The sequence below is a fragment of the Metarhizium robertsii genome (genome assembly GCF_000187425.2).
Source record: "Metarhizium robertsii ARSEF 23 chromosome Unknown MAA_Scf_13, whole genome shotgun sequence".
NCBI lineage: Eukaryota > Fungi > Ascomycota > Sordariomycetes > Hypocreales > Clavicipitaceae > Metarhizium > Metarhizium robertsii.
The window spans coordinates 363864-385457 of NW_011942153.1; the positions used below are offsets into that span (position 1 = coordinate 363864).

Consider the following 21594-nt stretch of genomic DNA (forward strand, 5'->3'; position numbering starts at 1 on the left):
CAAACGGCATCAGCCAGACTGGGGTATGGGGTAGCCGAGAGCGGGCACACCTCAATGTGGAGCTAGTCTAAGGTCGCGTTGGACCAATTAGAGGACGAGAGAGCTAGCTGGCATCACAAAACGGGCTGTAAGCCATCTTTACACTCGGCACTAGGAGATTAAAAGGCGTTGGAGACATTTGTTTTCTTATTATTAATCGCGTAGTCAGCCAACAGTTGAAGCTAGCGTTTCCACCCAGACATATGAGCCGGGTGGCCAATCGGCTGGACGCATATCGTCGTATAAGTACATTTACTATCCCGATCTATGCGCACCCTTGATGCTTGATGTGTAACACTATCCGAGACAAAAAATAAATATCCTATCGGGCTAGCAGTTTATCCGAGCTATCTAGGGCTTTGTTGTAATAACAATCTCATTACGAACAATGCCGATATACAGCTCCTAGTCGAGAGTAATAGTAGACCTAGTCCAAATAAACCCCTCCTTTAAACAGAGTCTGCAATACCAGAAAAAAAAACAATTTTATTTTTTTTGTTGTAAAGAAGCTTAATTAACAGACATGTTAATAGTTATTAAAGCGAACAGGATTCTCTCTGTAAGCCTTCAGCTTCTTCCGCACCCATGGCCCCTGGTTACTAAAGCTAGCTATAATAATACTAGTAGTAAAAGGTCTGCCTATAAAAACTATAAAGATTCCGCAAAACAAGAAGTCCTTTAGGGCTAGCTTAATCAGAAAGGGTATTATCGTTCCAAGAGTCAATATAATTAGAAATACTACAAACTCTAGTATATACAACCACAGCCGCTAGCAGTAATTACAATCCCGTCTGATCTCGCATAATAACCTAGCAAGCGCTAGATTAGTAGTTAGGTCGGTAACGACCAGCGAATACCTAGTATTGTATATTTTTTGCTATTCCTTTTTGCATGATGTGACAAATCGTTGAGCCGGATAACCGTAATTAGGAATTGTGTGCAAACGTATTAATTGCTTGTGTGTGGAAGGCTCCTACACGCCATGTCTTTTCATACTGTCGCAGAATTTCATGGGATCCAGTAGTGGAATTCTCGGAGCCGCAAGCCTGACTGTGGCTGATTTTGAGATGACCCTGCTGCATTTTGCCAGGTTTACAACTAGCTCCATCTGCAGTTTTCTCAATATATTGGTTGAGTTATTACCGACACCTGTATGCAACATGGTGAATACCAAGTGAGTCGGGGCGAATAGCGTCCATTTCTTCCAACTATAGTGTATCAGCCAAGAACGGCCAATTTAGCTGATAGTGTAGTGTCCATCCCCATTATACAGGGAGCTCGGTATGGATTATACACTGTTTTTTCCGTTGACTTTCGGATCCAAACTCGATGTGGTTGAATTCGATGCGGGGAGCGGCAGAGGCGTGCCGGCCAGCAGGACCCAATGTGTCCCGGCCGTGTACCGCCGAAATCTCCATACCTGGTACATGAGGAGTCCGTTCACTGCAGCTCCCCTGCAATGTAGTGTTCCTAGTCTGATGAGGACTATAATAAGACATGGATCTAGAGTCGTGCTTGGCTCCACTAAAGCCGCGTCTCTGAAAAGCAGACTCGGCGATGTGATCCAGCACAGTCTTGAAATCGTCCAAGAAAATAGTGTCGGCCGCACACTTGAAAACGAGTGCGAGCTGGCCAGACTCGTTAGCAGGGACACGGGCACAAGGACGGCGCAAACTTACCCTCCAAAATGGATTTTTGCCTCCCTGTGTGGTGATTAAACCAGTCATGACAATGTCGGCGATGAGGAATAGAATTGCAAGTCCAAGGCACAAAAGCATCACGCCGAACCGAGGGCTTATGCGAATCAAGCCGCATATGGTAAAGTCGTAACACTTATTAATGATTAAAATAAGTTTTATGGTCGTAAATACCCACCAAGGGTCCCTATTAAGATGAATTGTTAGCAGGGCGTGGGTAGCTTTAGACGGGGCATATTAAAGTATGATTGAACTAGCCTTGCTAAAGCCTCAAAGAGTCTTGTAACCGTGAACATATTACTACCAAGCTGATTGTTGTATTCGAAATTTGCCCATGTTTCCAGAACCCAGTATGGCTGAACTAGTAGTAATGATATAATGAAGAACCGGCTACCCCATCGGGGGAGAAAGGACTTTATCTTGAGCCACGCGATAATGTTGTGGAGAGTATATGATATGTATAGAGTGGTTGCTGTGATGCTTACATACCTATACAAAAAATGTCAGATGACTTATATAAAAGGCATTTGAAAAGGCATACAACTGACCAGCCGAATGAAGGGTCACTAAGGAACATGAAGAAGCCATGAGGTAGAGAGAATATCAGCTACCTGCCGTTAGTTGCTTGCTGTAAGGGCTTTGCAGCGTTAATCTGAGCACTTGCCTGACAAAGAATGAGCTTATGGAGTATCCTTCCTCGACTGTAATTGCAGAATACAAAAAGGATGAGAATTATGATTCCGCCAACATTAAACCCTTGCGCCCATGTCTCCACTATGGCCACATTGAGAGACATGTTACTACGAGTAGGAGCTGGCGCCATCTCTGATACGGGGCAGAGGCTGAATATATGCTGGTTAAGGTGACATGAAGTTTTACAGGGTCATGTCTGGTAGTATTAAGACGTGCGCGCCCGGGAATTTAAATATCACGAGCATGCATAATCGAGACAAAATTTGGTCTAGATAAAGCCGGGAGTATGAAAACGCCTTCAATGTTTACAAAGAAAAGAGACGACATTGTCGGCTCTTTGTCTCGAGATTACACACACCCTCAGCTAAACTTATTAGATGTCACACGGCGCTTTGGCACCTCCTAGGCGTTTATAACGACCTCAATTTCCTCCATTATGCTGCTCCGGTGCCAGTGTCCGCTACGGAATGTGTGAGCGAAATTACGCCATGTCTTTTACCAAAATAAGTTTCGTCAGAGCTGGTCGGGAAGCTGGTGTGGATGTACGGAAAGCTCCGCCTACTACTCACAGCACACATATCACGATTGAAACCGGTGGGCTGAATTGAACAGCGGACTGGCCCTTTTTCTATGCATCGTAGGCTATCTATTCAATGGGGGGGTTTTGGCTGTATTGAATGGCCGGCTTTAATAGGGCAGTGGCGTGAGCCTTTACGAGGCGTTTGAGGGGCTTTATTCGGCAATACTGAATAATAGTAGACGCTTTCTATTGACAACACACCTGACCTATTAGGATATCGGCAATTTGTCTGAATTTGGTTAGTGGTCACATGCATGTAAACTAAAACTTGACATGTCCTCGGCGCACAAAAATACAATGTTGACTGCTCCCAGTAGACATCAGGCTCTCGTTTACCGCCTTGATTTTCGCACAGAGTCACAGTTGCCCTTGTGTACACCGTAGTACTCCTCAGTTATTTCCGCCTCGTCTCTGTTGATCTGCTCGGCCAGTTCGTTGAGCGAAATATCAGAACCCCGGGGGCACAGCGTCGCAAACTCATCCACCATCTTCTGCTTATACAACAAGTTTGATTCACAGACTCGTAGTCCTAGATTCCCGTTGGCGACGGCTTGCATGTTCCCGTGTGCCTGCGGAGCTCTCGTGACGTTGAGCTGCCGCATCGTCTGGATGGACTGTGCCAGCCCGCGGGCCTGATCGTCGAGAGTCTTGGCCTGTACAATAAAGGGAACGCTGTCCTCGCACTCATCGCCAGTCAAGCAATAGTCTCCTGTGCATGCCATTACACCCGCGGTAGTATGACCTTGGGTGTGGAATAAATTAATGGTGGCATTGCCGCAAGTCAAGGTTTGCTCTTCCCCGACGCTGACCTGCGCTTGTTCCACTGCGTTGTTGTTTTCTTGGGCTACAAGTTGTGAAGTGCGTAGTTTGTCCACGCTGTCAATTGCGGAGAGCCCTCCGGTGTGGTCTTGATGCTCGTGGCTTGCAATGAGTGTGATGTTGGACATGCCGGCGAGCCCGTTGTCTTGCAGCAGTCCAACGGCTTCTTGGAAAAAGGACCCCGACGATAATGTGTCGAAGAGAATTCCCTCATTGGGAGAACATTGAATCATGTACATTGTGTTGTTTAAATCCGTGTTGGGGTCGAAATCGTTGGCGGCTACATCCACGCTCGTTTGGCCCAAGGTGTAGGGAATGTCCAAGACCTTGTTACTCGCGCTGACGCCAATCAAGGGAGGATTCGTGTTCGGAATCTGGTATGCAGTGAAGAACACCGGTATTGATTCTCCGTTGAGCTGTCGCCTTCTAATGCTGTACACACGGTTCGTTACTGCTTTCTAAATGGCTATTGATCTGGGCTGTTACCTACGACGCACTGGGGGGCAGGCATGCAGCCGCCCAGCCGAAAAATACCCCCAGTGACAGTAATTTTGTTATTTCCATATTGAATAAAAAGCCACTGGTAGTTGGTCGGGATGATTGGTATGCAAATTTGTTGGAACTGGTTGGAGCGGCCGAGTCGTTGAAATGGTACGTGTAAACGGTACACCACACCTCGAATGCGATATAATAAGTACGAGGTGGGTAGGACCTACTTTATGAACATTTTCTTGGGTATTTCGCGTAGTTATATGTTGTTTATATATTGGCAGTAAAACTCGTGCGACATTCCCGCGACATAACTGAGACGTGGGTTAGCAGCCCCTGGTTCTGCGGCATGTTTCTCCCCGTGATTCAAGTATGTGGATATACAAAGTATTCGTCATCGTAAAGGCCGGTCAGGGGCCCAAAATAGAAAAATTCTGGAATCACTTTTGAGTTTAGTAGATTGAGTGATCGGATAGAAAATGTGAGCCAGCCTTGCGTCTCTAACAGATAGTGTCGCGTGTCGCGTATAAAACCTCAAATTACTATTATGCCTGCAAGAGAACGGCCGGAAAACCAGAGACGGCCGACATTAAACCTTTTACTTGGAGGTTAAGCGGGTTCATACTACATGTTGACAGTTATGAGCTAATAATAGACACGCTGCGAAAACTGCACAATCACAAGGCACGATGACAACGTCGGTGGGAGGGATACGCCGGCGATTCTGAAGAAGGGGGATCCAATTTGATGACATAATTTGTGCCCATCTCAATACAGGGAGTTCTGTAAATACAATAGCCTGCAGCACAGCGCATACAACGGATATGGGTACTGCAGGGAGGTCTGTCTTCCAGTTACAAGCTGATCTTATCACCATCATCACTTCGCACTGACGCCCCGCGACTCAAGCATGGGCAGCCTCATCGCCCAGCACTCACAGCAACCCAATGTCCTGCCGCGCAGCCTCCAAAGAACCCGGCGGCCCCTTTACCGGCCTGTCATCCACGTTTCTGGCGTTCTGTGCTGGCGGAAACGCATACCTCCCTTTATCAACCCTCGTTCGCCACTGTGCTTGTTGAAACGCCGCTTGTACAAGTTTCACAAGCATCGTATCACTGCCCTTGGGGCCGAGAACAGCGCCGTATATAGGGTGGTATTCCGGCCGGCCACTGACCTTGGATTGGTACTCGAATTGGGCAACTTGACTTGTCAGCGCCACGATGAAAACCCATGCGAAGCGTCAATACATACACGGTGCTAGAATTTGAGGGACACGCAACACGGAGGCGAGGAGGTCAGGTGTGACACCCTTGATCTTGCTTGGTTTCCTGGTCGAGTTTAGTACAAGGGACGATCTGCGCTTCGGGAGAAGGAACCGTACGGCACACCATAGCTGGGAGCATGGCTTGGATAAGCAGCGACAAGAATAGCGTCGCCGCCATGGTTGGTAGACATGATGGTGCTGTCGAACCAGTTTCGGAAGACGTCAAGGCGGGCTTGGTATTCGTCGTACAACGACTTCGTGACATTGCTGCCCCAGTCCCTGCGCGCCGTTAGCAAATAAAGGATATAATTGCCTTGTTGGCAAATTCGACAAACCATCTTTGTTTGACGGTTAGTTCTGTCGCAGGGTCTTTGCCAAACTTTGCTTTGTAGTCCTTTCGGAACTCGTCGTACTGGTGGTAAAACTCGTAGCAAAACGAGAGAAACGGGGCCTTTTGCAAGATACCTTTTTCAGCGCAGGTCATCTGCAAGTGAGGACTGAGAAAGACTTACGTCTCGCATGTACTCTTGTAGCCCTTGGCCTTTGGCTTCTGCAGGTGGTTTCGAAGCCCAAGTCTGTGTTAAACTGAGTCTCGTTGACTTTATTCCCAGGAAAGCCTCCACTGCGGCGAGAAATTGTTCATATTTGTCATCCTTCTCGTCATCTGCGCTTGAGAGGTCTGTCAAGTACATTATCTTCTTGGGAAAGGAAATTGCCGGACTTGCTAGGGACTTGTGGACAACAGCCACCGCGTCGTGGAACAGTTCTGAGAGGTCTGTGCCGAAAATCCCCATGCTATCGTATGTGCTGCCCATTGGTAAGCGCTCCAACATTGTTCAATGGCAGGCGTACATGGACTTGCGTGAAACTGGGTTGGATGCCGTCCAAGGGTAGCAGCCCGGATGATGTTCGAAGCGCAAATAGCCCTTGAGCGGCGGCTGGACCAAACACCTGCCCGACAGCTACTGACTTGTCAATAATCTCGTTTCGAATGTCTCTTCGCGTGGTAACCAGACATACCGTCGATGCCAGTGGTTGCTCTAAGCCACTCGTAACCGGCTAGGGAACTCGCAGCGCCAGTCGCACCGCCCGCAGGGTCTTGATGCCCGTCTTCTCTCGGGTTCTTTGGCGATGGCACATCTGTCCACTCTCTCCCGGAGCCAAACTGCGAGGATTTGGTCTTGCCGACAATGGTCGCCCCGAGGTCTATGAGCCTCTTGGCAAACGCCGCCGTCGAGCCAGCCGGGTTGTCGTGAAGATCGTGCCACGCACTGCTGGACAAGGTTGTTGGAATGCCCTTGAGAGACATGGAGTCTGGGATAGTGAAGCGGTAACCCTTCAGAGGGGCCTGCTCGGGAGGCACAGTGCTGTAGAGTTTCGAGGGAACCGGAATGGAAGTGTAATTGGTTTCACTATCGGCGGGAAGCTGAAGGACTCGAAATCTGTGCCAGAGTGAGTTGGTGAGGGCTTGGCGCAGTTGGGTTACGGGAGAGCCTATACAAATCCATCTCATCAACGCGTTCGGGGTATACACCGAAGGCGAAGGCATCTAGTGTATCGTTATATATCTTCCATGCCTGATGGACGTACGGCCCATGCAAGATATACGGTCCTGCAGGCAAATCAGACACGGAACGCTTCGCGGCCGCAACGCTGTCGTTCCGCAGGCGCATCACCGACTTGCCATTGCCTACAGACGAAACTGCCACGCCCGAGTTTCCACCCGGTTTTTCAATTAGAATATTGCCAAACTCGGGAGTGAAGACGTCGTCGTAAAAGTCAAAGAGTCGGAGGGTTCCCTCAAGGTGGTAGTACAGCTGTTCTGGTTCAAGCACGGTTACCGGGATGATGACATCTGGATTGATTGTTTCCTGGATTGTGCCCTGCTTGCGCGTGAGTGCTGAAACGCTTCTCTTCTGGCAAAATATCTGCCAAGGCATTCGGGTAGCAGGCTTACGAGCACTTGCGGATGCACAAGGTACCGAGATCCCGAGATGACAGTCGTGAGCACCGTCTTGATCTCCATGGTGGTCGTACTTGGTCGCGGCACACAGTCCACACCGCCACAACCTTGCTTTGTGTCCTCGGGAGGCATGCTTATTGTAGCGACGACTAGGGAATATACACCTTTAAGTATCGGAGAAACAACGACAGCGGACGCGGAATGCGCCGTCGCGTGCCATCAATGTCAGCGGCAAGGTCAGACTTGTCGTGGGGTAAATCGCACTCGGCGTTGCATCGGGAACCTCATTTGACCATGGCCCGGGCTGTGATCAGCCGGGGACCAGCCAGCCACTAATGCAGGTGAAGACAATGACGGCAAAGCTTGCCAAAGCATCCCCTGTTGATGCAGAATGGCCACGGTTCAAACCCCGTTAGCCCGACTTGGAGAGTCACGGCGAGGCACCCATCAAGTCCTTGGCTATTATAAAACCTGCAGCTTCTGAAGGAATGATTTGCTGAACCGGAAGATACCTCTACAGCGGTTGTCAACATGCATAAATACATCCCACCAGGCCCAGCGATCTGTAATTCCGTCACCGGAAGCATGGATATAAAGATGAGGGCGGCACAGCGTCCGGAAAAGTCTGGTGATTTTGAAGCTCATCACTGTTACGCAATGAAATTTCCCATTCATGAACAAGTGATGCTAATGTTTCTACAAGTATCCTAGTGTACAACGCCAACCCTCTAGAATGAACTGCAGAGTCGTCTACGGCGTGCCGCGCACCCCGGCCACGCACTTACATGAGATCGAGAACCACCCGGCCTTGCAATTTCCCCTGGTCCATTTCCTCAAACACTCTTGTCAACTCGCTCATCTTCTCCACCCGTACGTGACTCTTGATGACGCCCCGGGCAGCAAAATCCAGCGTCTCGATTGCGTCCCGGCGATTCCCCACGGCCGAACCGCAGATGGTGAACTGATTGGCAACCATGGCTCCAGGGCTGGCCGTGGCAATAGCAACGGCAGCATGCTCCGGCAAGCCCACGCACACCAAGGTGCCGTTGAAGCGCAAAAAGCCGAGAGCCTGGGCGTACGCCTCGTTCGAGGCGGTGCAGGCAATGACGGCGTGGGCGCCCAGGCCGCCGCACAGCTTCTTGACGTGCGCGGTGATTCCGGCGCCAGCGCCGTCGTCGTCCTTGCGGAACTGGGTAAAGTCGACAAAGTGCTCGGCGCCCGAAGAACGGACCAGGTCGGCTTTGCTCGCGTGGTCGACGCCGACGACGCGCAGGCCCATGCCGCGGCTGGCGAGCTGCACGGCGAGGTGACCCAGGCCGCCTCCCGCTCCGGTGATGACTACCCACTGGCCGGATCTTGCTTGGCTTCGCCGCAGGGCAGAGTAGACGGTTATGCCTCCGCAGAGCAGGGGAGCTGCCTCGGCCGAGTCGAGCTGCTCGGGAATACGGGTCACGTAGTCCGCTGGGCCTGTGACGTATTGCTGAAACGTCCCGGGCGTGTAGTATCCAGAGATTTTTTGCCTAAAGCAGAGGCCGTCTGAGCCGGCCTGGCATGGCTCTTGAACGTCTAGTTAGCTGGGGCGTGAAAACAAGAACCAGACGGAACAGGTCGACACGAGGGACGAACCACAGTGACCACATGCGCTGGATATCCATTTGACGCCGACCCGATCTCCAACGGACAGGCCGGCGGTTTCGGCTCCCGGGCCTAGCTTGACGACTTTGCCAACGCCTTCATGCCCGCCGACTTGTCCTGCCGGCGTGGGATGCGGCAATGTACTCCACTGTAGTATCGTGCCTGTTAGTCAAGACCAGATAGGTGGTGGTTAGATGGAAAAGTCGGCTGGCAAGTACGTACCGAGTTTGTCATGACCCCCAAGTCTGAATGGCACACGCCGGAATGGCTTCTAGACGGAGAATGAGCATACTCGGTCTCTACGGAAACGAGGTCATTCGTACAGTCGAACGAGCACCTCACCTGGGCCGGGGTCCGGCACTGCCAAGTCAACAACCTTGGTCGATATGGTGCCGGGCTCGTCGTACACCAGCGCCTTTTGAGTGGTGGGAATAGCCATTTTCAACAATGATGGTTACAATGATGCTTATTGCTGGGGTTTTAGCCAAGAAGCTGCTTGGGCGATTGTAGATCGTCTATCAACTTATACGCCAGCCAGCCAGAGAACCCCGCTCATCTTGCCGAGGTTATTATGAGGATGGGCGACGCCGATGCAACTCTAAACGGCGCTTCAATCAAGCCGCCCGCGTCATGGTGCCTGCTCGGACAGCTCAAAATAAAAGTAGCCTGGTTCCTGCCAGAACTCCTGTCCAGCATTTCCTGAACCGGTTACGCCTTCACTCAGTCTCGTGGACAGCCGAGGTGGACCTTGCGCCACTGTTGTTTCATCTTGGCCTTGGACTCGGCGACCGAGTTTCTCTTTGGACAAGGCTCAAGTCACAAATCGCTCGAGGTATAAATTCAGGCTCTTCCAGCACTCACAAACGTGTAGGGGATGGCGGTGACGGCAAGTCTTTCGGCCGAGCCGTTGACAGAGCCTATGCGTGGTTCAACTAATAGACCTCTCAAGTGGCAAGTTCACCAGTTTGCAAGTTACTATGTCTGACGACAGTAGAAACTGGCCAAGACGGCCCCCGGAATGCCCGGAATAGTATTTCTCACTACACATAGCAGACATCTTTACCTTGAGAATCTGGGAATATAATCATGCCACCGCTCCTTCTGCTCCCTCACCAACAGGCACATCAAGAACACCCCGCCGACTCCATTGATGAACAAAGGAACCATCCTTGCGCTCAACCTCCTCCCACAACTTGGCCGTCAAAAATTTATATATCCACTCACTCGCGCCGTGGAAGCTAATCCCATGGTCACTGTCCGTAAAGGCAACCATCTGGAACTTGTCCGGCGAGACGCCCTTGGCCACCAGCAAATCCGCCAACACCGCCGCGTGCTGGTAGTGCACATTGTCGTCGCCAGTGCCGTGCATCAGGGCAAACTTCCCCGCCACGTTTTTAAAGCCCTCGGCATTCCGTATCGCCGTCTTGTTGTAGCCATCCGCGTTGGTCGCCGGCGTCTTCATGTACCGCTCCGTGTAGGCGGAATCATAGAACCGCCAGTCCGACACGGGAGCCGTGCTCAGCCCAAAGGTGAAGGCGCCCGAGTCGGCCTCAATCACCTTGGCGGCGAGGAAGCCGCCAAAAGACCAGCCCCATATGCCTACCTTGTGCGGATTCAGGAATTCGTTGCGCGAGACGAGCTCTTGCGCCGCCCAAATCTGGTCTTGGGCTTCCAAGTTGCCGACGTACTTGACGACGGATGATCGGAAACTTCGACCCTTGTAGCCTGTGCCGCGGTTGTCGATGGTGTACACGACGTACTGGAGCTCGGGTTCAGATGCAATGTAGGCTGACCAGTCGAGGGGTTGGAACCGCTTGGTGACAGATTGGGAGGTCGGGCCGCCGTACGGTGTGAATAGGACGGGGTATTTCTTGGTCGGGTCAAAGTTGGGTGGTAGCTGCTGCTTTACATTCAAGGAGAAGCCGTCTGGGTGCTGGAGCTCGAAATAGGTGACGTTGGGAAGATTGTATTCACTGATTAATTTGTAGAACTCGTCGTTTGAAGTGAGCGTTCGCAGCGGTGCATCCGTGTTGTTGGAGGCGTATAATTCCTGATAGGGAACATCGGGCCCGTTATAAGACAGTATATAGTATTTGCCTTGGGGTGAGAAGGATGCGCTCCAGACGGCTGGTACTGTGTCATTGACAAGAGGAGTAATCTCCAGCGTGGTGTACGAAACACTGTAAATGTGTCTCTCTGTGCTGTGGTGTTTTGTTGACTCAAAGTAGATGAGTTTCTTGGATGTATCCACGGTCAAAATGGTGCTGACTTCCCAATCACCAGAGGTTAATTGCACAGGGTCGCCCCCATTCACGGGGAAGAGGTAGATATGTGTCCAACCCGAGTCGTCGGATAGGTCGATGTAGTAATTGTTGCCTGAATCTTGCGCCTCTCCCACGTATGAGATGGCCATATGATTATCTAGCCAGCCGTCTGTTCCATCGCGCTCTCGGATGGTCTTGCTGGCCATTGTTTGGACGTCGACTAGTACGTGTTTGTCCCGGTCCTGTACACGGTTAAACGCACGATAGATGAGCGCCGAATGCTTGTCGGTAACCCACTTGACCTCACCGACAATGGTATCGTTCTTAGAAAAGGCATCAATTGGTACATTCACAAGTTTTTTAGTTTCGACATCCACAATATTCAGCTCAACAGTCGGGTTTGTTGTTCCGGCTTTGGGATATCGCAGTTCCAGCTCCTGGGGATAAGACGGTGCCTTCTCTTGCCCCGCCATGTAGTAAGGAATGGTGAAGGTTCCCACGCCCGTATCGTTGAAGCTCAAAAAAGCAATGAACTTGGCGTCGGGAGAGTACCAGAGGGCCAAACGATTGCCGAAAACATCTTCCTCATACACCCAGTCTGGCACACCGTTGAATACGTCTGCACTTCCGTTGTCGGTGATTCGGTGAATTTGGCCATGTTCGTCGCGGAGGTATACGTCGTTGCCGCGCACGAAAGCTATCGTCTCTCCGGCTGGAGCCATTGTCGCGTACTGGATATCACCGACCTGGTCGTCAATAATGGGTGTGTTGTTGCCGGACTTGACATCGACTACAAAGTAGTCGGCCAAGTACGAGTGTCGGTATTGCTTTGTGAAATTGGCAGCAGCCAGGACAGCCCGGCGATCATGGCGGATCCAAAAGGCATGGAGGTTTTTGGGTTTACTCTCGGCGGGCAAAAACGTGGTTTCTTTCTCAGAAACAATGTCCACCAAGACCAGGTCGGAATTTTCATTGGTGGTGATGTACTGGCCGTCGTCAACGGAACTCACCCAGCGCACCGACATGCGGGATGGATTATGTCTGGCATAAGGCGTTGTTTCGTTGTAAGTTAGAAGACGATCACCGTTTCCAGTTGGCTGTTGGGGTTTTCGAGGTGGATTGATGGCTAGACCGACGACGGCAAGGAGCGGCAAAACGCCTACCAGCTTTCTGAAAGAGATGATCCCCATGATGAAGTTATGCTACAAAGGATATGGGAGCCTGGAAGTCTCGGGCGCCCAACTAGACCTTGCTCGGTAGCGGTTCTGCTGGATGAGCAATCGTCACGACTTAGCACACCAGGACGGAGGAAGTATCAGGAACTGGTGGGAGGAGAGGGTGGCGTATTTGAACCAGACTCTTGTGGAATTCCGTATTCTCGTTCTTTTGGCTGTTACGCAGCGAGCCGTTGCGTAATCCGAAATTGATTGGACTTGGCAGAGGTGTGACCTTCCGAAATTGGCAAGAGACAAGACTATTAATCTGATCAAGCAGGGATCTGTACACTCTGCCATAAAATAAGGCCTGGCCTAATTTGAACAAGAACAGCGTTGCGACTTCCGCGGACCTCGATGCCAAGCTCTCCAGCATGTTATTGTTAACAAACACGGAAGATGACGACATTTTTGCAAATTCGCGGGTAAAGCGACCCTCAGTGCTTCAGAGATCCCTGTCCTGCCAAGTGGCCAAGGCACCCCGATCCCACGCACTCGAGGCTTTCCGTTTCTCCAACGGCTCGAAAATTGACGCGTTAAACATCAGATGGTAGAGGTCCCACTGCAATTTCCTTTGTTTAACCTACTTCAACATTCCTACGAATGAGACGGCGTTCGGCGTATGCATTACCACACTGTCTAGCTTTCATTATCTGGTCTTGCTCTCGGCTCTTTGCCATCAATGATTGGTCGATTGCACTAATGCACCGGACAGCAACACTAACCTACCCCGTACATCGTGGGTAGTCGCAGCCACTCTCGGACAGTTGTCTCATATTTTTGTTTCGCTCTCACTCTTCCATCACCTAAAGTAATTTACCAATAAACGATACAGCACATGCTAGCAGTTGCGTGTGGAAGTCGTGTGGTTCCAGTCTCAACTGCCAGAGGATATACAGCAAACGGAAAGTGAAGGAGGTTTTGGTCCGAGTATTGATTCCTCGCCCGCGTTCATCACAGCGTTCATTGACCGCCGCCCGGTTCGAGGGTACCAGATTAGTTTGGCCTGGATATTGATTTGCCATTGTAGAACTTGAACGCCTCTGCATTTGCATTACTATATAGGGAAACCTAGTCACACCAGGACAAAACCTATACGAGGCACAACTACTCTTCTTGCTCAAAGCCACTCGTCGACCCGCTCCTCATTCAGTGCATCAGCTCTGTTGATCCCAGAGCAATACACAGACCCAACTTCATCACCAATGCCAATTAGATGCAAGTCGGGAATAGTCTCCCGAATTCCCGCATAGATCACGGGGGGCATGCAGACGCGGTTTCTAAGACATGCTGTTAGCTATAGCTGCAACAGAATTATTATATAGCGACATCTTCACTTACCTAAAAACGCTGCAGCTTACCCCTGAACGGGAGAATCTTACGGAGGAGACCTTTCGGTCTCTTTTTTGACAGTTAGCTATGAACTTGCCTGTTTGATAAGTCTATCTGCTTACAGTGTTTGTGGAACAGGCCAGCAGCGGTTGATCGACGGGATCGTGTAATGGTGGCCGGAAAAGTGGATGTGCTCGTAAAGTGTAACCTAGAAATAACATGAAATTAATCTCATCGATCAATTAGGTAGAGGGGATTTGCTTACCCCAGTATCTTCTGCAGCCTCGAACGGGAACGCAGAGACGACCGTCGCCATTACGGCGGTAAGCAGAGCCCAAAAATGCATGGTGAAAGATGTTCTAGGGGTGTTTTCAAGGTTGGAACTAGATGCGAGTTGATGAAGGGTGAAATTGCAATTTCTATCGGGCGACAAAGCCTGTATTTATATTTCCGTAGGTACGCAGTGGTTTGTCTCTGTTTATCATTCTCTTACCCATTTTGTTACACTACGCTGTTGACAGTAGCAACCGTGTAACCCGTTTCCCGCTTTGGATGCATCTCGGCCCGGATATTCGGGAAACTCAGCGCCAGAAGTTAAGACTTGTGCCACGCACCACTTTTTAAGGCTCGAATTCGCACCCAGCCAAAAAAAGCACTTTTCACTGCGACAGGCACATTGAATTTACCAGCGTTTACCTTGGACGTCTGTGTAGCCGAAATGATTTGTTTGCTTCGGTGACAACTTGAGGGCGTACTGGAGGCTGAAGGTTTATTTGCTAAGCCGTTTGAAGGCGCTCAGCCAGCCACAGTTCCCAAGCCCTGTCCATCGTTCCACAAACAGGTTATTGATACGTTTTCTAGCCTTCTTGATGAGCAAAGCAATTCAAAGCTGGTATTTATTTGTAATTGCGAAAAGCTTTTTGCACAACGTAGGGTGGATATTCGGGCTTGACGGACTCGGGCACCAAACACAATGACTACGGCAGATGCAAACTATATGTACCTTTATGGTCTCAGCAGGATGTATAGCCTGTGACCGGACCAAGCTACAATGCCGCCGGGCCTTGGGCTGGTGTCTTTGACTGACATGCATGATTCAATCTGCTGGTCAACAGCGTAGTTTTCATGTGCAAATTCCTGTTACATCCACGCTTCAGCGTCTTAAATTCTCGGTCGGGGTACTTCCTCTTGCCGTGATCAAATAATAAACACCCATTTTTTGGCATATCGCTCTTCCGAACGGCTAAACCGAGCCGTGTCTCACATATCGCAATAGGATTGGCTGACCAAGCTGACTTGACGCCATATTTTTCATCGGCAGTGATGATCTGCATCGCAGGAGCTTATTGACGAAATCGAGCCTACCAGACCTATTCCGCTTTATGCGGGGACAGTACACTTTTACTTTTAACAGTGAACGAGGCTCTCATTTAAACATTGGCTTTCGTTTTACGTTTCCGTTGGTCCGCTCAACTGTTGGCGAATCCGCTTGTTTGAGTTGGCAGGCAAGGCTGGCAGCCACTTCGATTCAAGGTTGGGAATGGAAAAGCCACTCCGACCATGTGATTTTCCGGCCGTTTTAAACGCTTGACTAGCCCGGCGTCATACCTGGTCGACGGACAAAGTGGCAGTTTTAAACTCCATCTAGAGCCTTCATCGGATCTGTCACCTAAAGAAACTTTGATGGCATAACTTTCGCCAATGCGCCAGAAAGCCAATTTCGTCAGCCCCTCGAAGAGGCTATCGCGCCAGGTAGGCACAGTGAATGCCACAAGAAGAAGCATCCAGTTGCCCACAGGGGCTACCGAACCTTGCCAAAGTCAATTGCGCGCCCAAGGCGAAGTTTATAAATTCCAACGCCTTAGTAGCAAAGAGGACTCTGTCATTGTCTACGTCCAGCGCGCTGAGCGGAATCGGCCCAGTAACGTCAATTATGAACCAGATTAACTATTCCGTGTCAGCCTCCTCTCTACCATTGTAAATCTAGGCTAATACCAATTTTTACTGAAACGAGAGCAGAGAAAGAGTTGCGTTGCCACCATCCGCTGTCCTTGGTCAGCTGGGGAGTTTCCTGTTTGGAGACAGTACATGTTTGCTGGCCAAGGCAATCAGCGAGTTGGTTGGTGTGGTTACGGCAAGTATTTTGCCAGCACTATTGATTCGTCGAGCCGCACTCATTCATGCGCAAGTACTACTAACTACATGAGAAATCCCATCACTGAAGCCGGTTGACACGTTTGAAGGAACGGCGTAGCATGTACCCACTGATGCTTATTCATTTGATGCTATTGTGTCTTTGATTCCCATACACGGCGTATGTCCGCGAGTGGTGTAGAAATGTATTGGAAATAATCGACACCTCTTTATATCCCCTTATCACAGGGTGATAATACCGGGAAATCGGCGGTGGTAGGATTTCGACTTGAGAAGTTAGAAGTTGAAGTGATCGAGGAGATTGCTCTCAGACGTCAGCTTGATACAGTTGACCGTCTCATGCGCAGAGGCATCACGTTACCAAGCATGGGCTGCTTGTGCTAGGAGCAATGCACACATAGTAGGCGTCCGATAGTGTGCTGACTTGTGCCTAGAGTTCCTAAAATAGCTCATAGCAGGCTAAATAAATCCTGCAGCATTGTGAAATTGTACATACGTGTTTCTCCACATGAACAAGTCAAGGCGCAGCAGAGACTGAGGTTCGATCTTAACCATTGACATGGTCATCACATGCGCTTGTGCCTGCTGCTTATGTTTTTGCAGCTTTAAACAAGGGCACTGGAGATGTGCAGGGAATAGCAGTGGATGTTAGTGCTTAGTTGGGAAAGATGTGCGCGTTTTGCTCATTAAGGCTTGCGGCTGAGGCGGCTGAATATGTTGCTCTTCTAGGATGAACCAATCGTTCTCAGAGATGAGGAAGAGCAGGGCCTCTTATGATGACATTTACAGGGTTCTTGTATTCTTCAGCCAAGTATAGCATCTAATTTTAGATTTCAAGGTCATATGCTTGCTGAACGTCGCGTATTTAAGCTCGTCAACTCCACGATGCCCTTCTCCTCCATCTTCACTCGCGAAAGAGAAGCACGAGCTACCTGAAACGTCTCAAGCACTTTTACATCTTTATTGGCCTCAAAAAAAAACGAATCTCAGAATGAAGGTCTCCGGTCTTTTCGCCGTTTTCGCTACCGCACTGGCCGCTGGTGCCGTAGCCGTGCCAGATTCCACGCTCGACGAGCGTGCCACCGTCAAATTCAACGCCGCCGAGGCTGCTGCCCTGAGGGCCCAAACACAAAGCACAATCAGCCAGCTCCGGAACCTTCAGAGAAGCTACGATAGCCGTGTCAGATCCACCGTCGACGGCTGGAGCGGCTCCGCCCGCGCCGCGATCCAACAGGATGTGCAGTCGTTCGATACGGCGATTGCCAAGGCAAACCAGGAACTTGAGCAGATTGTTGCTACGCTGAACAGGCTCCTCTAAACTTGGAATATCGAGGGGATCGCCGAGGCCATAAATTACCTGCGTTGGGGCTGAGCGTGAATTGCGGCATTTGGGCAGTCGAGCAACCTGCATGTTGGCTCTAGGGTGTGGACAAACGCTCCAGTGTATTTACCTGCATGTAGTATTGATTCAATTCAACCATGTATATTTTCCTTTGAATGACCCCGATGTTAAAGCTTCTGATATAATTACTCACACGTTCGCCAAAGTCGCCGAGCAGCTGAGGGAGTTCAAAGCGGAGATCCTGCCAATGGTATCAAATGCCATGTCTTACGGAGATGTCCCCGTCTTCCGGCTTGACCCCGTACGACATGATAAAGACATAATCACCAATGCTCCGAAAGTGTCTTTGTTCCGCGTAACATCCGGGAAGATTAGGTGAGTCGCACGCCCCAGTTCCGCCACTATCACACACATCACGCTCGACGACTCTATCCAGCTTGTCACGACTCAGCAATCATAGTGCAACATGAGAACTGATCTCCTCGGCGCCACGGAGCGCCGATTTCGCGGCTGAGTCTTGCACATCAATCATCCCCAACACCAGCATCGGCATCCGCGTTCGTCCGTGGGGGTCGTTCGGTTGCCGGTGGGGGTAAAAGCAAAGGCCGCGCCTTCCTTGACTGACCTTGATTTATTGACAGCACATGACATTATGCGGCGTGGCGTCTCCTGAGGTTTCCCCAATATCAATCAATCCTTCACTTTGCATGCCCCGACATCAACCGTGAACACCAGTCGACGTCTCGGCGGCTTCTCACAACCATGGCCGAGCCCTACAACACGCCCGTACCGGGCTCAACACCCCGCTCGGGATCGCCTGTCCCCCATCCGCTTCGCCACCCGACGCTGCTCAGCACCGCTGCAACATGCACACCCAAGCCGCGGGTCCTGCATCTCGGCGACCCGATTCGCTTCAATCCAGATACACACGACATCTTGTCATCGCAGTATGAAGTCGTTCGGCCGTCGGCGGCAGAGCGCGAGCGAGCGCCCTTTATCCAGAACCTGAGAGACGGGAAATGGGGCAGCTTCCAGGCCATTTTCCGGCCGTTTTGGCGGACAGGCGGTGAGATGGGTCAGTGGGACGGGGAGTTGATCGCCCTGCTGCCGGAGAGCGTGAGGGTATTTGCGAGCGCGGGCACGGGATATGACTGGGTCGACACCAAGTTGCTGGGCGAACGAGGCGAGTGGCATCTGCATGCATGCATGCACACGAGGGGGAGCGCTACTGACGCTTCGCAGGCATCGTCTACTGCAATGGAGGAACCGCCTCGGCCGACGCAGTGGCCGACTTGGCCGTCGCCATGATCATCTCCACGTTCCGCTATATACCCTGGTGCATGGGGGCCGCGACGGCCGCTTCGCCGTCTGCGTTCGCAGACTGCCACCTCAACTCACCCGCTCAATGCCATAACCTGCGAGACCGCATTCTTGGCGTCGTCGGCCTGGGAAATATCGGCCAGCGCGTAGCTACGAGGTGCCGCCTCGGATTCGCCATGGAGATTCACTACTTTGACATTGAGCGCAAGTCTGCCACGGTCGAGGGCGCCGTTTCCGCCAGGTTTCACGCGTCGTTGGAGTCGTTGCTCGAAACTGCTGACTGTGTCGTATTGTGCACACCTGTTGGATTCGGTGGCGAGACAATGATTAATGCGTCCACGTTGAAGCATTTCCGCCAAGGTGGGAGGTTTGTCAATGTCTCGAGAGGGGCGTTGGTCAACGAAGATGACTTGGTGGCCGCGCTGGAGTCGCAGCGGCTCAGCTCCGTAGCGTTGGACGTGCATGCCAATGAACCACATGTTCACGAGGGACTGAGGAAGCTTGCCGCAGAGGGCAGAGCGATGCTGACCTGCCATAATGGCGGCGGAACGGTAGAGACGCATGCGGCATTCGAGGAGTTGAGTATGCGCAACGTCTTGGCCGTCCTGGGTGGCGGCCCGGCCTTGTCTGCTGTTAATTTGGGCCACTTGAAGAAATGAATCAAATGACTTCTATACAAGTACAATAAGGTACATTGCTAGTATATAATACAACCCGTTCCAACTCCTCGCAAACCCATTACGTTCATCATATCCAACGTCCAGTCATTCAATCGATCAGTCTCCAGCCTTGGGCTTCTTTCTTACCAATCCAGATGTTAAAACATTAACTTGAGGCGCGTCATCCTCCGCCTTGGCCTTCTTCTTTACGAGCCCTGCCCCAAGAACATTCACTGCCCCTCCGTCCGTCGTATCTGCCCTCTTCCTCTTAACTAGCCCCGATAGATCTCTTGCCTCGCCCTCACCGTCCCCTGCAGCAAGAGTTGGCGGATCCTGCGCACCCACCACTGTCTGTCCCCAGTCACTGCCGAAACCAACCTCACTCGTCCATCGCCGAGAGCTAGCGACGGCCTTGTCTACGCTGGAAAAGTCCAAACGCAGCATCATTTCTACAGCGCGCTTGTACGAGGATTCATTGATGATGCGGGATCCCCGGCCTTGCACAGGCCAGTAGTAATACGGGCTTCGAATCGGCGTCTTGAGAAGATAATTTCTTTGTCCCGTCTTGGCCCGTGGCTGGCGGGGTTGGATGGGTCCTTTCAACTTGGACTTTTTCCGTTGTGATTTGCTTCTGGCATACTTTTCGAATTTGTTTGCCCTGGGAGGGAAAAGTCTGCCGGTATTGGGGGACGGCGCCCGAGGCATTGCGGACTCGGGCTCGCCCTGTACGGCCCCGGCGGGCGCTTCGTTGTCAAAGACGACCCAGATGAAGCCCGTCATCCTACCGCTCGAGCATTCCTGTCTAAAGGCCATCATGTCCCAAAACACGTCTAGTGTCTTGACCGTCTTCCAGCTGCCGGCGGCCTTCATGGCGCCAGACTGGCCGGCCTCTTCGTCTAGCTCGTCGCGGAAGCGGGACTTGGGGTCATCTGGAAACCGGGGGATGAGGCACCGCGGCGGCACCCAGTCGTATTCTCGGGTGTAATGGGATATTCGTTCGAGGGGGTGCGTGAGGGCCCATGATGATGCGGCCGCTGCGGTGCGAGGGACAAAGGCGCGCGTCTCGTGGGTGTCTAGGCCGGGAATGATCAGGTAGCCTTTTGCATTCTTCCACGTGGTGCCTTTGTCTGGGGGGGATGTGATGAGCGGATCGAGCACGCGGCACCACCACCTCACTAGTGCCCGGTCGTCGAGTACGTGCTTGGCTTCGTGGTCGATGCTCCCTGGGAAAAGGTATTGGCCTTGCGATCTTGCGAAGAGGCTGACGATGAAGGGAATGCCTTGGCGTCTCCGCGCAGCGACGAGGTGCTCGATGAATGTGGCGCACACTCCGCGGATGGGACTCGGTGTTCCCTTGGGCAGGTTCAACAAGGGCAGGTAGCCGGTGGAATCGGCTTTGGAAACAAACAGCGTCGTTGAATGGGCTGTCGTGTAGATGAAGATCTCGATGCCAAACACGATGACCTGTTTGTTGGGCTCTGTACCATTTTGTGACGGCTCGCCACTATGCGGGATGTCGATTGACACGGTGAGGAAGTGGTTCTCGCAGTAGGTTCGATCGGGTCGTCGGTTGGGCGGTGCAGAGTAGATGGCATCCGTCTTCCAAGGGGGGGTTGAGACGTGGTGGACAACGAAGGGGATGTCCTTGGGCAGCACAGGGCGTAGACGGTTTATTAGGTTGGTGTCGCAGCCTGTTAGCTCTATCAGAGTCGTCATATTTGGAAGCCGCAATGAATTGGCGGTGGGAGCAGAATTGGCTGGTTAAATGGGCTGAGTTGGAGGACGCGAAGCGCGTTTGGATGTGACGAAAGTCGTCTGGAGGTGGAGACATCTGCTGGTGCACAGACCATGTGTTTCAATCAATCAAGTCAATTGTACCACCAGGGAGACGCCGTTATAACGGCCAGGCGCTAGAATGCGGGGAATGGGGCCCTGACAGATGTCTGGTCAGTCTGGTCAATTTTCTATCGAATCGTAGGGTTAGGGTTAGATGTTCATGTTCACAGGCAGCAGATCCGACCATGGCCAAACACCCTCGTATGCCAACGTATGCCCGAAAGCTTTCGCAAAGATTGGCACTTAATAATCTACTCGTGACTATTGTCCTAACTTCAAATGTATAACATGGGC

The 21594-nt window shown here is 51.4% G+C and overlaps 6 protein-coding genes across 6 annotated transcripts; 2 read left to right on the forward strand and 4 right to left on the reverse strand.

Moving 5' to 3' along the window:
* Positions 1 to 3341: 3341 nt before the first annotated feature.
* On the reverse strand, positions 3342 to 7676 carry MAA_01369 (Amidase signature domain protein; the record flags this gene model as incomplete). Its single annotated transcript, XM_007819367.2, has 10 exons — positions 3342 to 4260; positions 5256 to 5517; positions 5569 to 5645; positions 5699 to 5860; positions 5917 to 6032; positions 6094 to 6405; positions 6440 to 6543; positions 6602 to 7023; positions 7082 to 7464; positions 7539 to 7676. 10 exons carry the CDS (start codon positions 7674 to 7676, stop codon positions 3342 to 3344), a joined length of 2895 nt encoding a protein of 964 aa, XP_007817558.2.
* A 649-nt stretch (positions 7677 to 8325) lies between these two features.
* Positions 8326 to 9618, reverse strand: MAA_01370 (alcohol dehydrogenase II; the record flags this gene model as incomplete). Its single annotated transcript, XM_007819368.2, has 4 exons — positions 8326 to 9101; positions 9171 to 9327; positions 9402 to 9450; positions 9503 to 9618. The coding sequence occupies 4 exons, from the start codon at positions 9616 to 9618 to the stop codon at positions 8326 to 8328; spliced, it is 1098 nt and encodes a 365-aa protein (XP_007817559.2).
* A 645-nt stretch (positions 9619 to 10263) lies between these two features.
* Positions 10264 to 12633, reverse strand: MAA_01371 (extracellular dipeptidyl-peptidase Dpp4; the record flags this gene model as incomplete). The annotated part of the gene is made up of 1 exon (XM_007819369.1): positions 10264 to 12633. One exon carries the CDS (start codon positions 12631 to 12633, stop codon positions 10264 to 10266), a length of 2370 nt encoding a protein of 789 aa, XP_007817560.1.
* Positions 12634 to 17134: 4501 nt separating this feature from the next.
* MAA_01372 (Type VII secretion system ESAT-6-like protein) lies at positions 17135 to 17461 on the forward strand (the record flags this gene model as incomplete). Its single annotated transcript, XM_007819370.1, has 1 exon — positions 17135 to 17461. The coding sequence occupies one exon, from the start codon at positions 17135 to 17137 to the stop codon at positions 17459 to 17461; it is 327 nt and encodes a 108-aa protein (XP_007817561.1).
* A 786-nt stretch (positions 17462 to 18247) lies between these two features.
* Positions 18248 to 19464, forward strand: MAA_01373 (2-ketogluconate reductase; the record flags this gene model as incomplete). Its single annotated transcript, XM_007819371.2, has 2 exons — positions 18248 to 18560; positions 18728 to 19464. The coding sequence occupies 2 exons, from the start codon at positions 18248 to 18250 to the stop codon at positions 19462 to 19464; spliced, it is 1050 nt and encodes a 349-aa protein (XP_007817562.2).
* Positions 19465 to 19581: 117 nt separating this feature from the next.
* Positions 19582 to 21180, reverse strand: MAA_01374 (H3 K56 histone acetylation protein KAT11; the record flags this gene model as incomplete). The annotated part of the gene is made up of 1 exon (XM_007819372.1): positions 19582 to 21180. The coding sequence occupies one exon, from the start codon at positions 21178 to 21180 to the stop codon at positions 19582 to 19584; it is 1599 nt and encodes a 532-aa protein (XP_007817563.1).
* Positions 21181 to 21594: the final 414 nt, after the last annotated feature.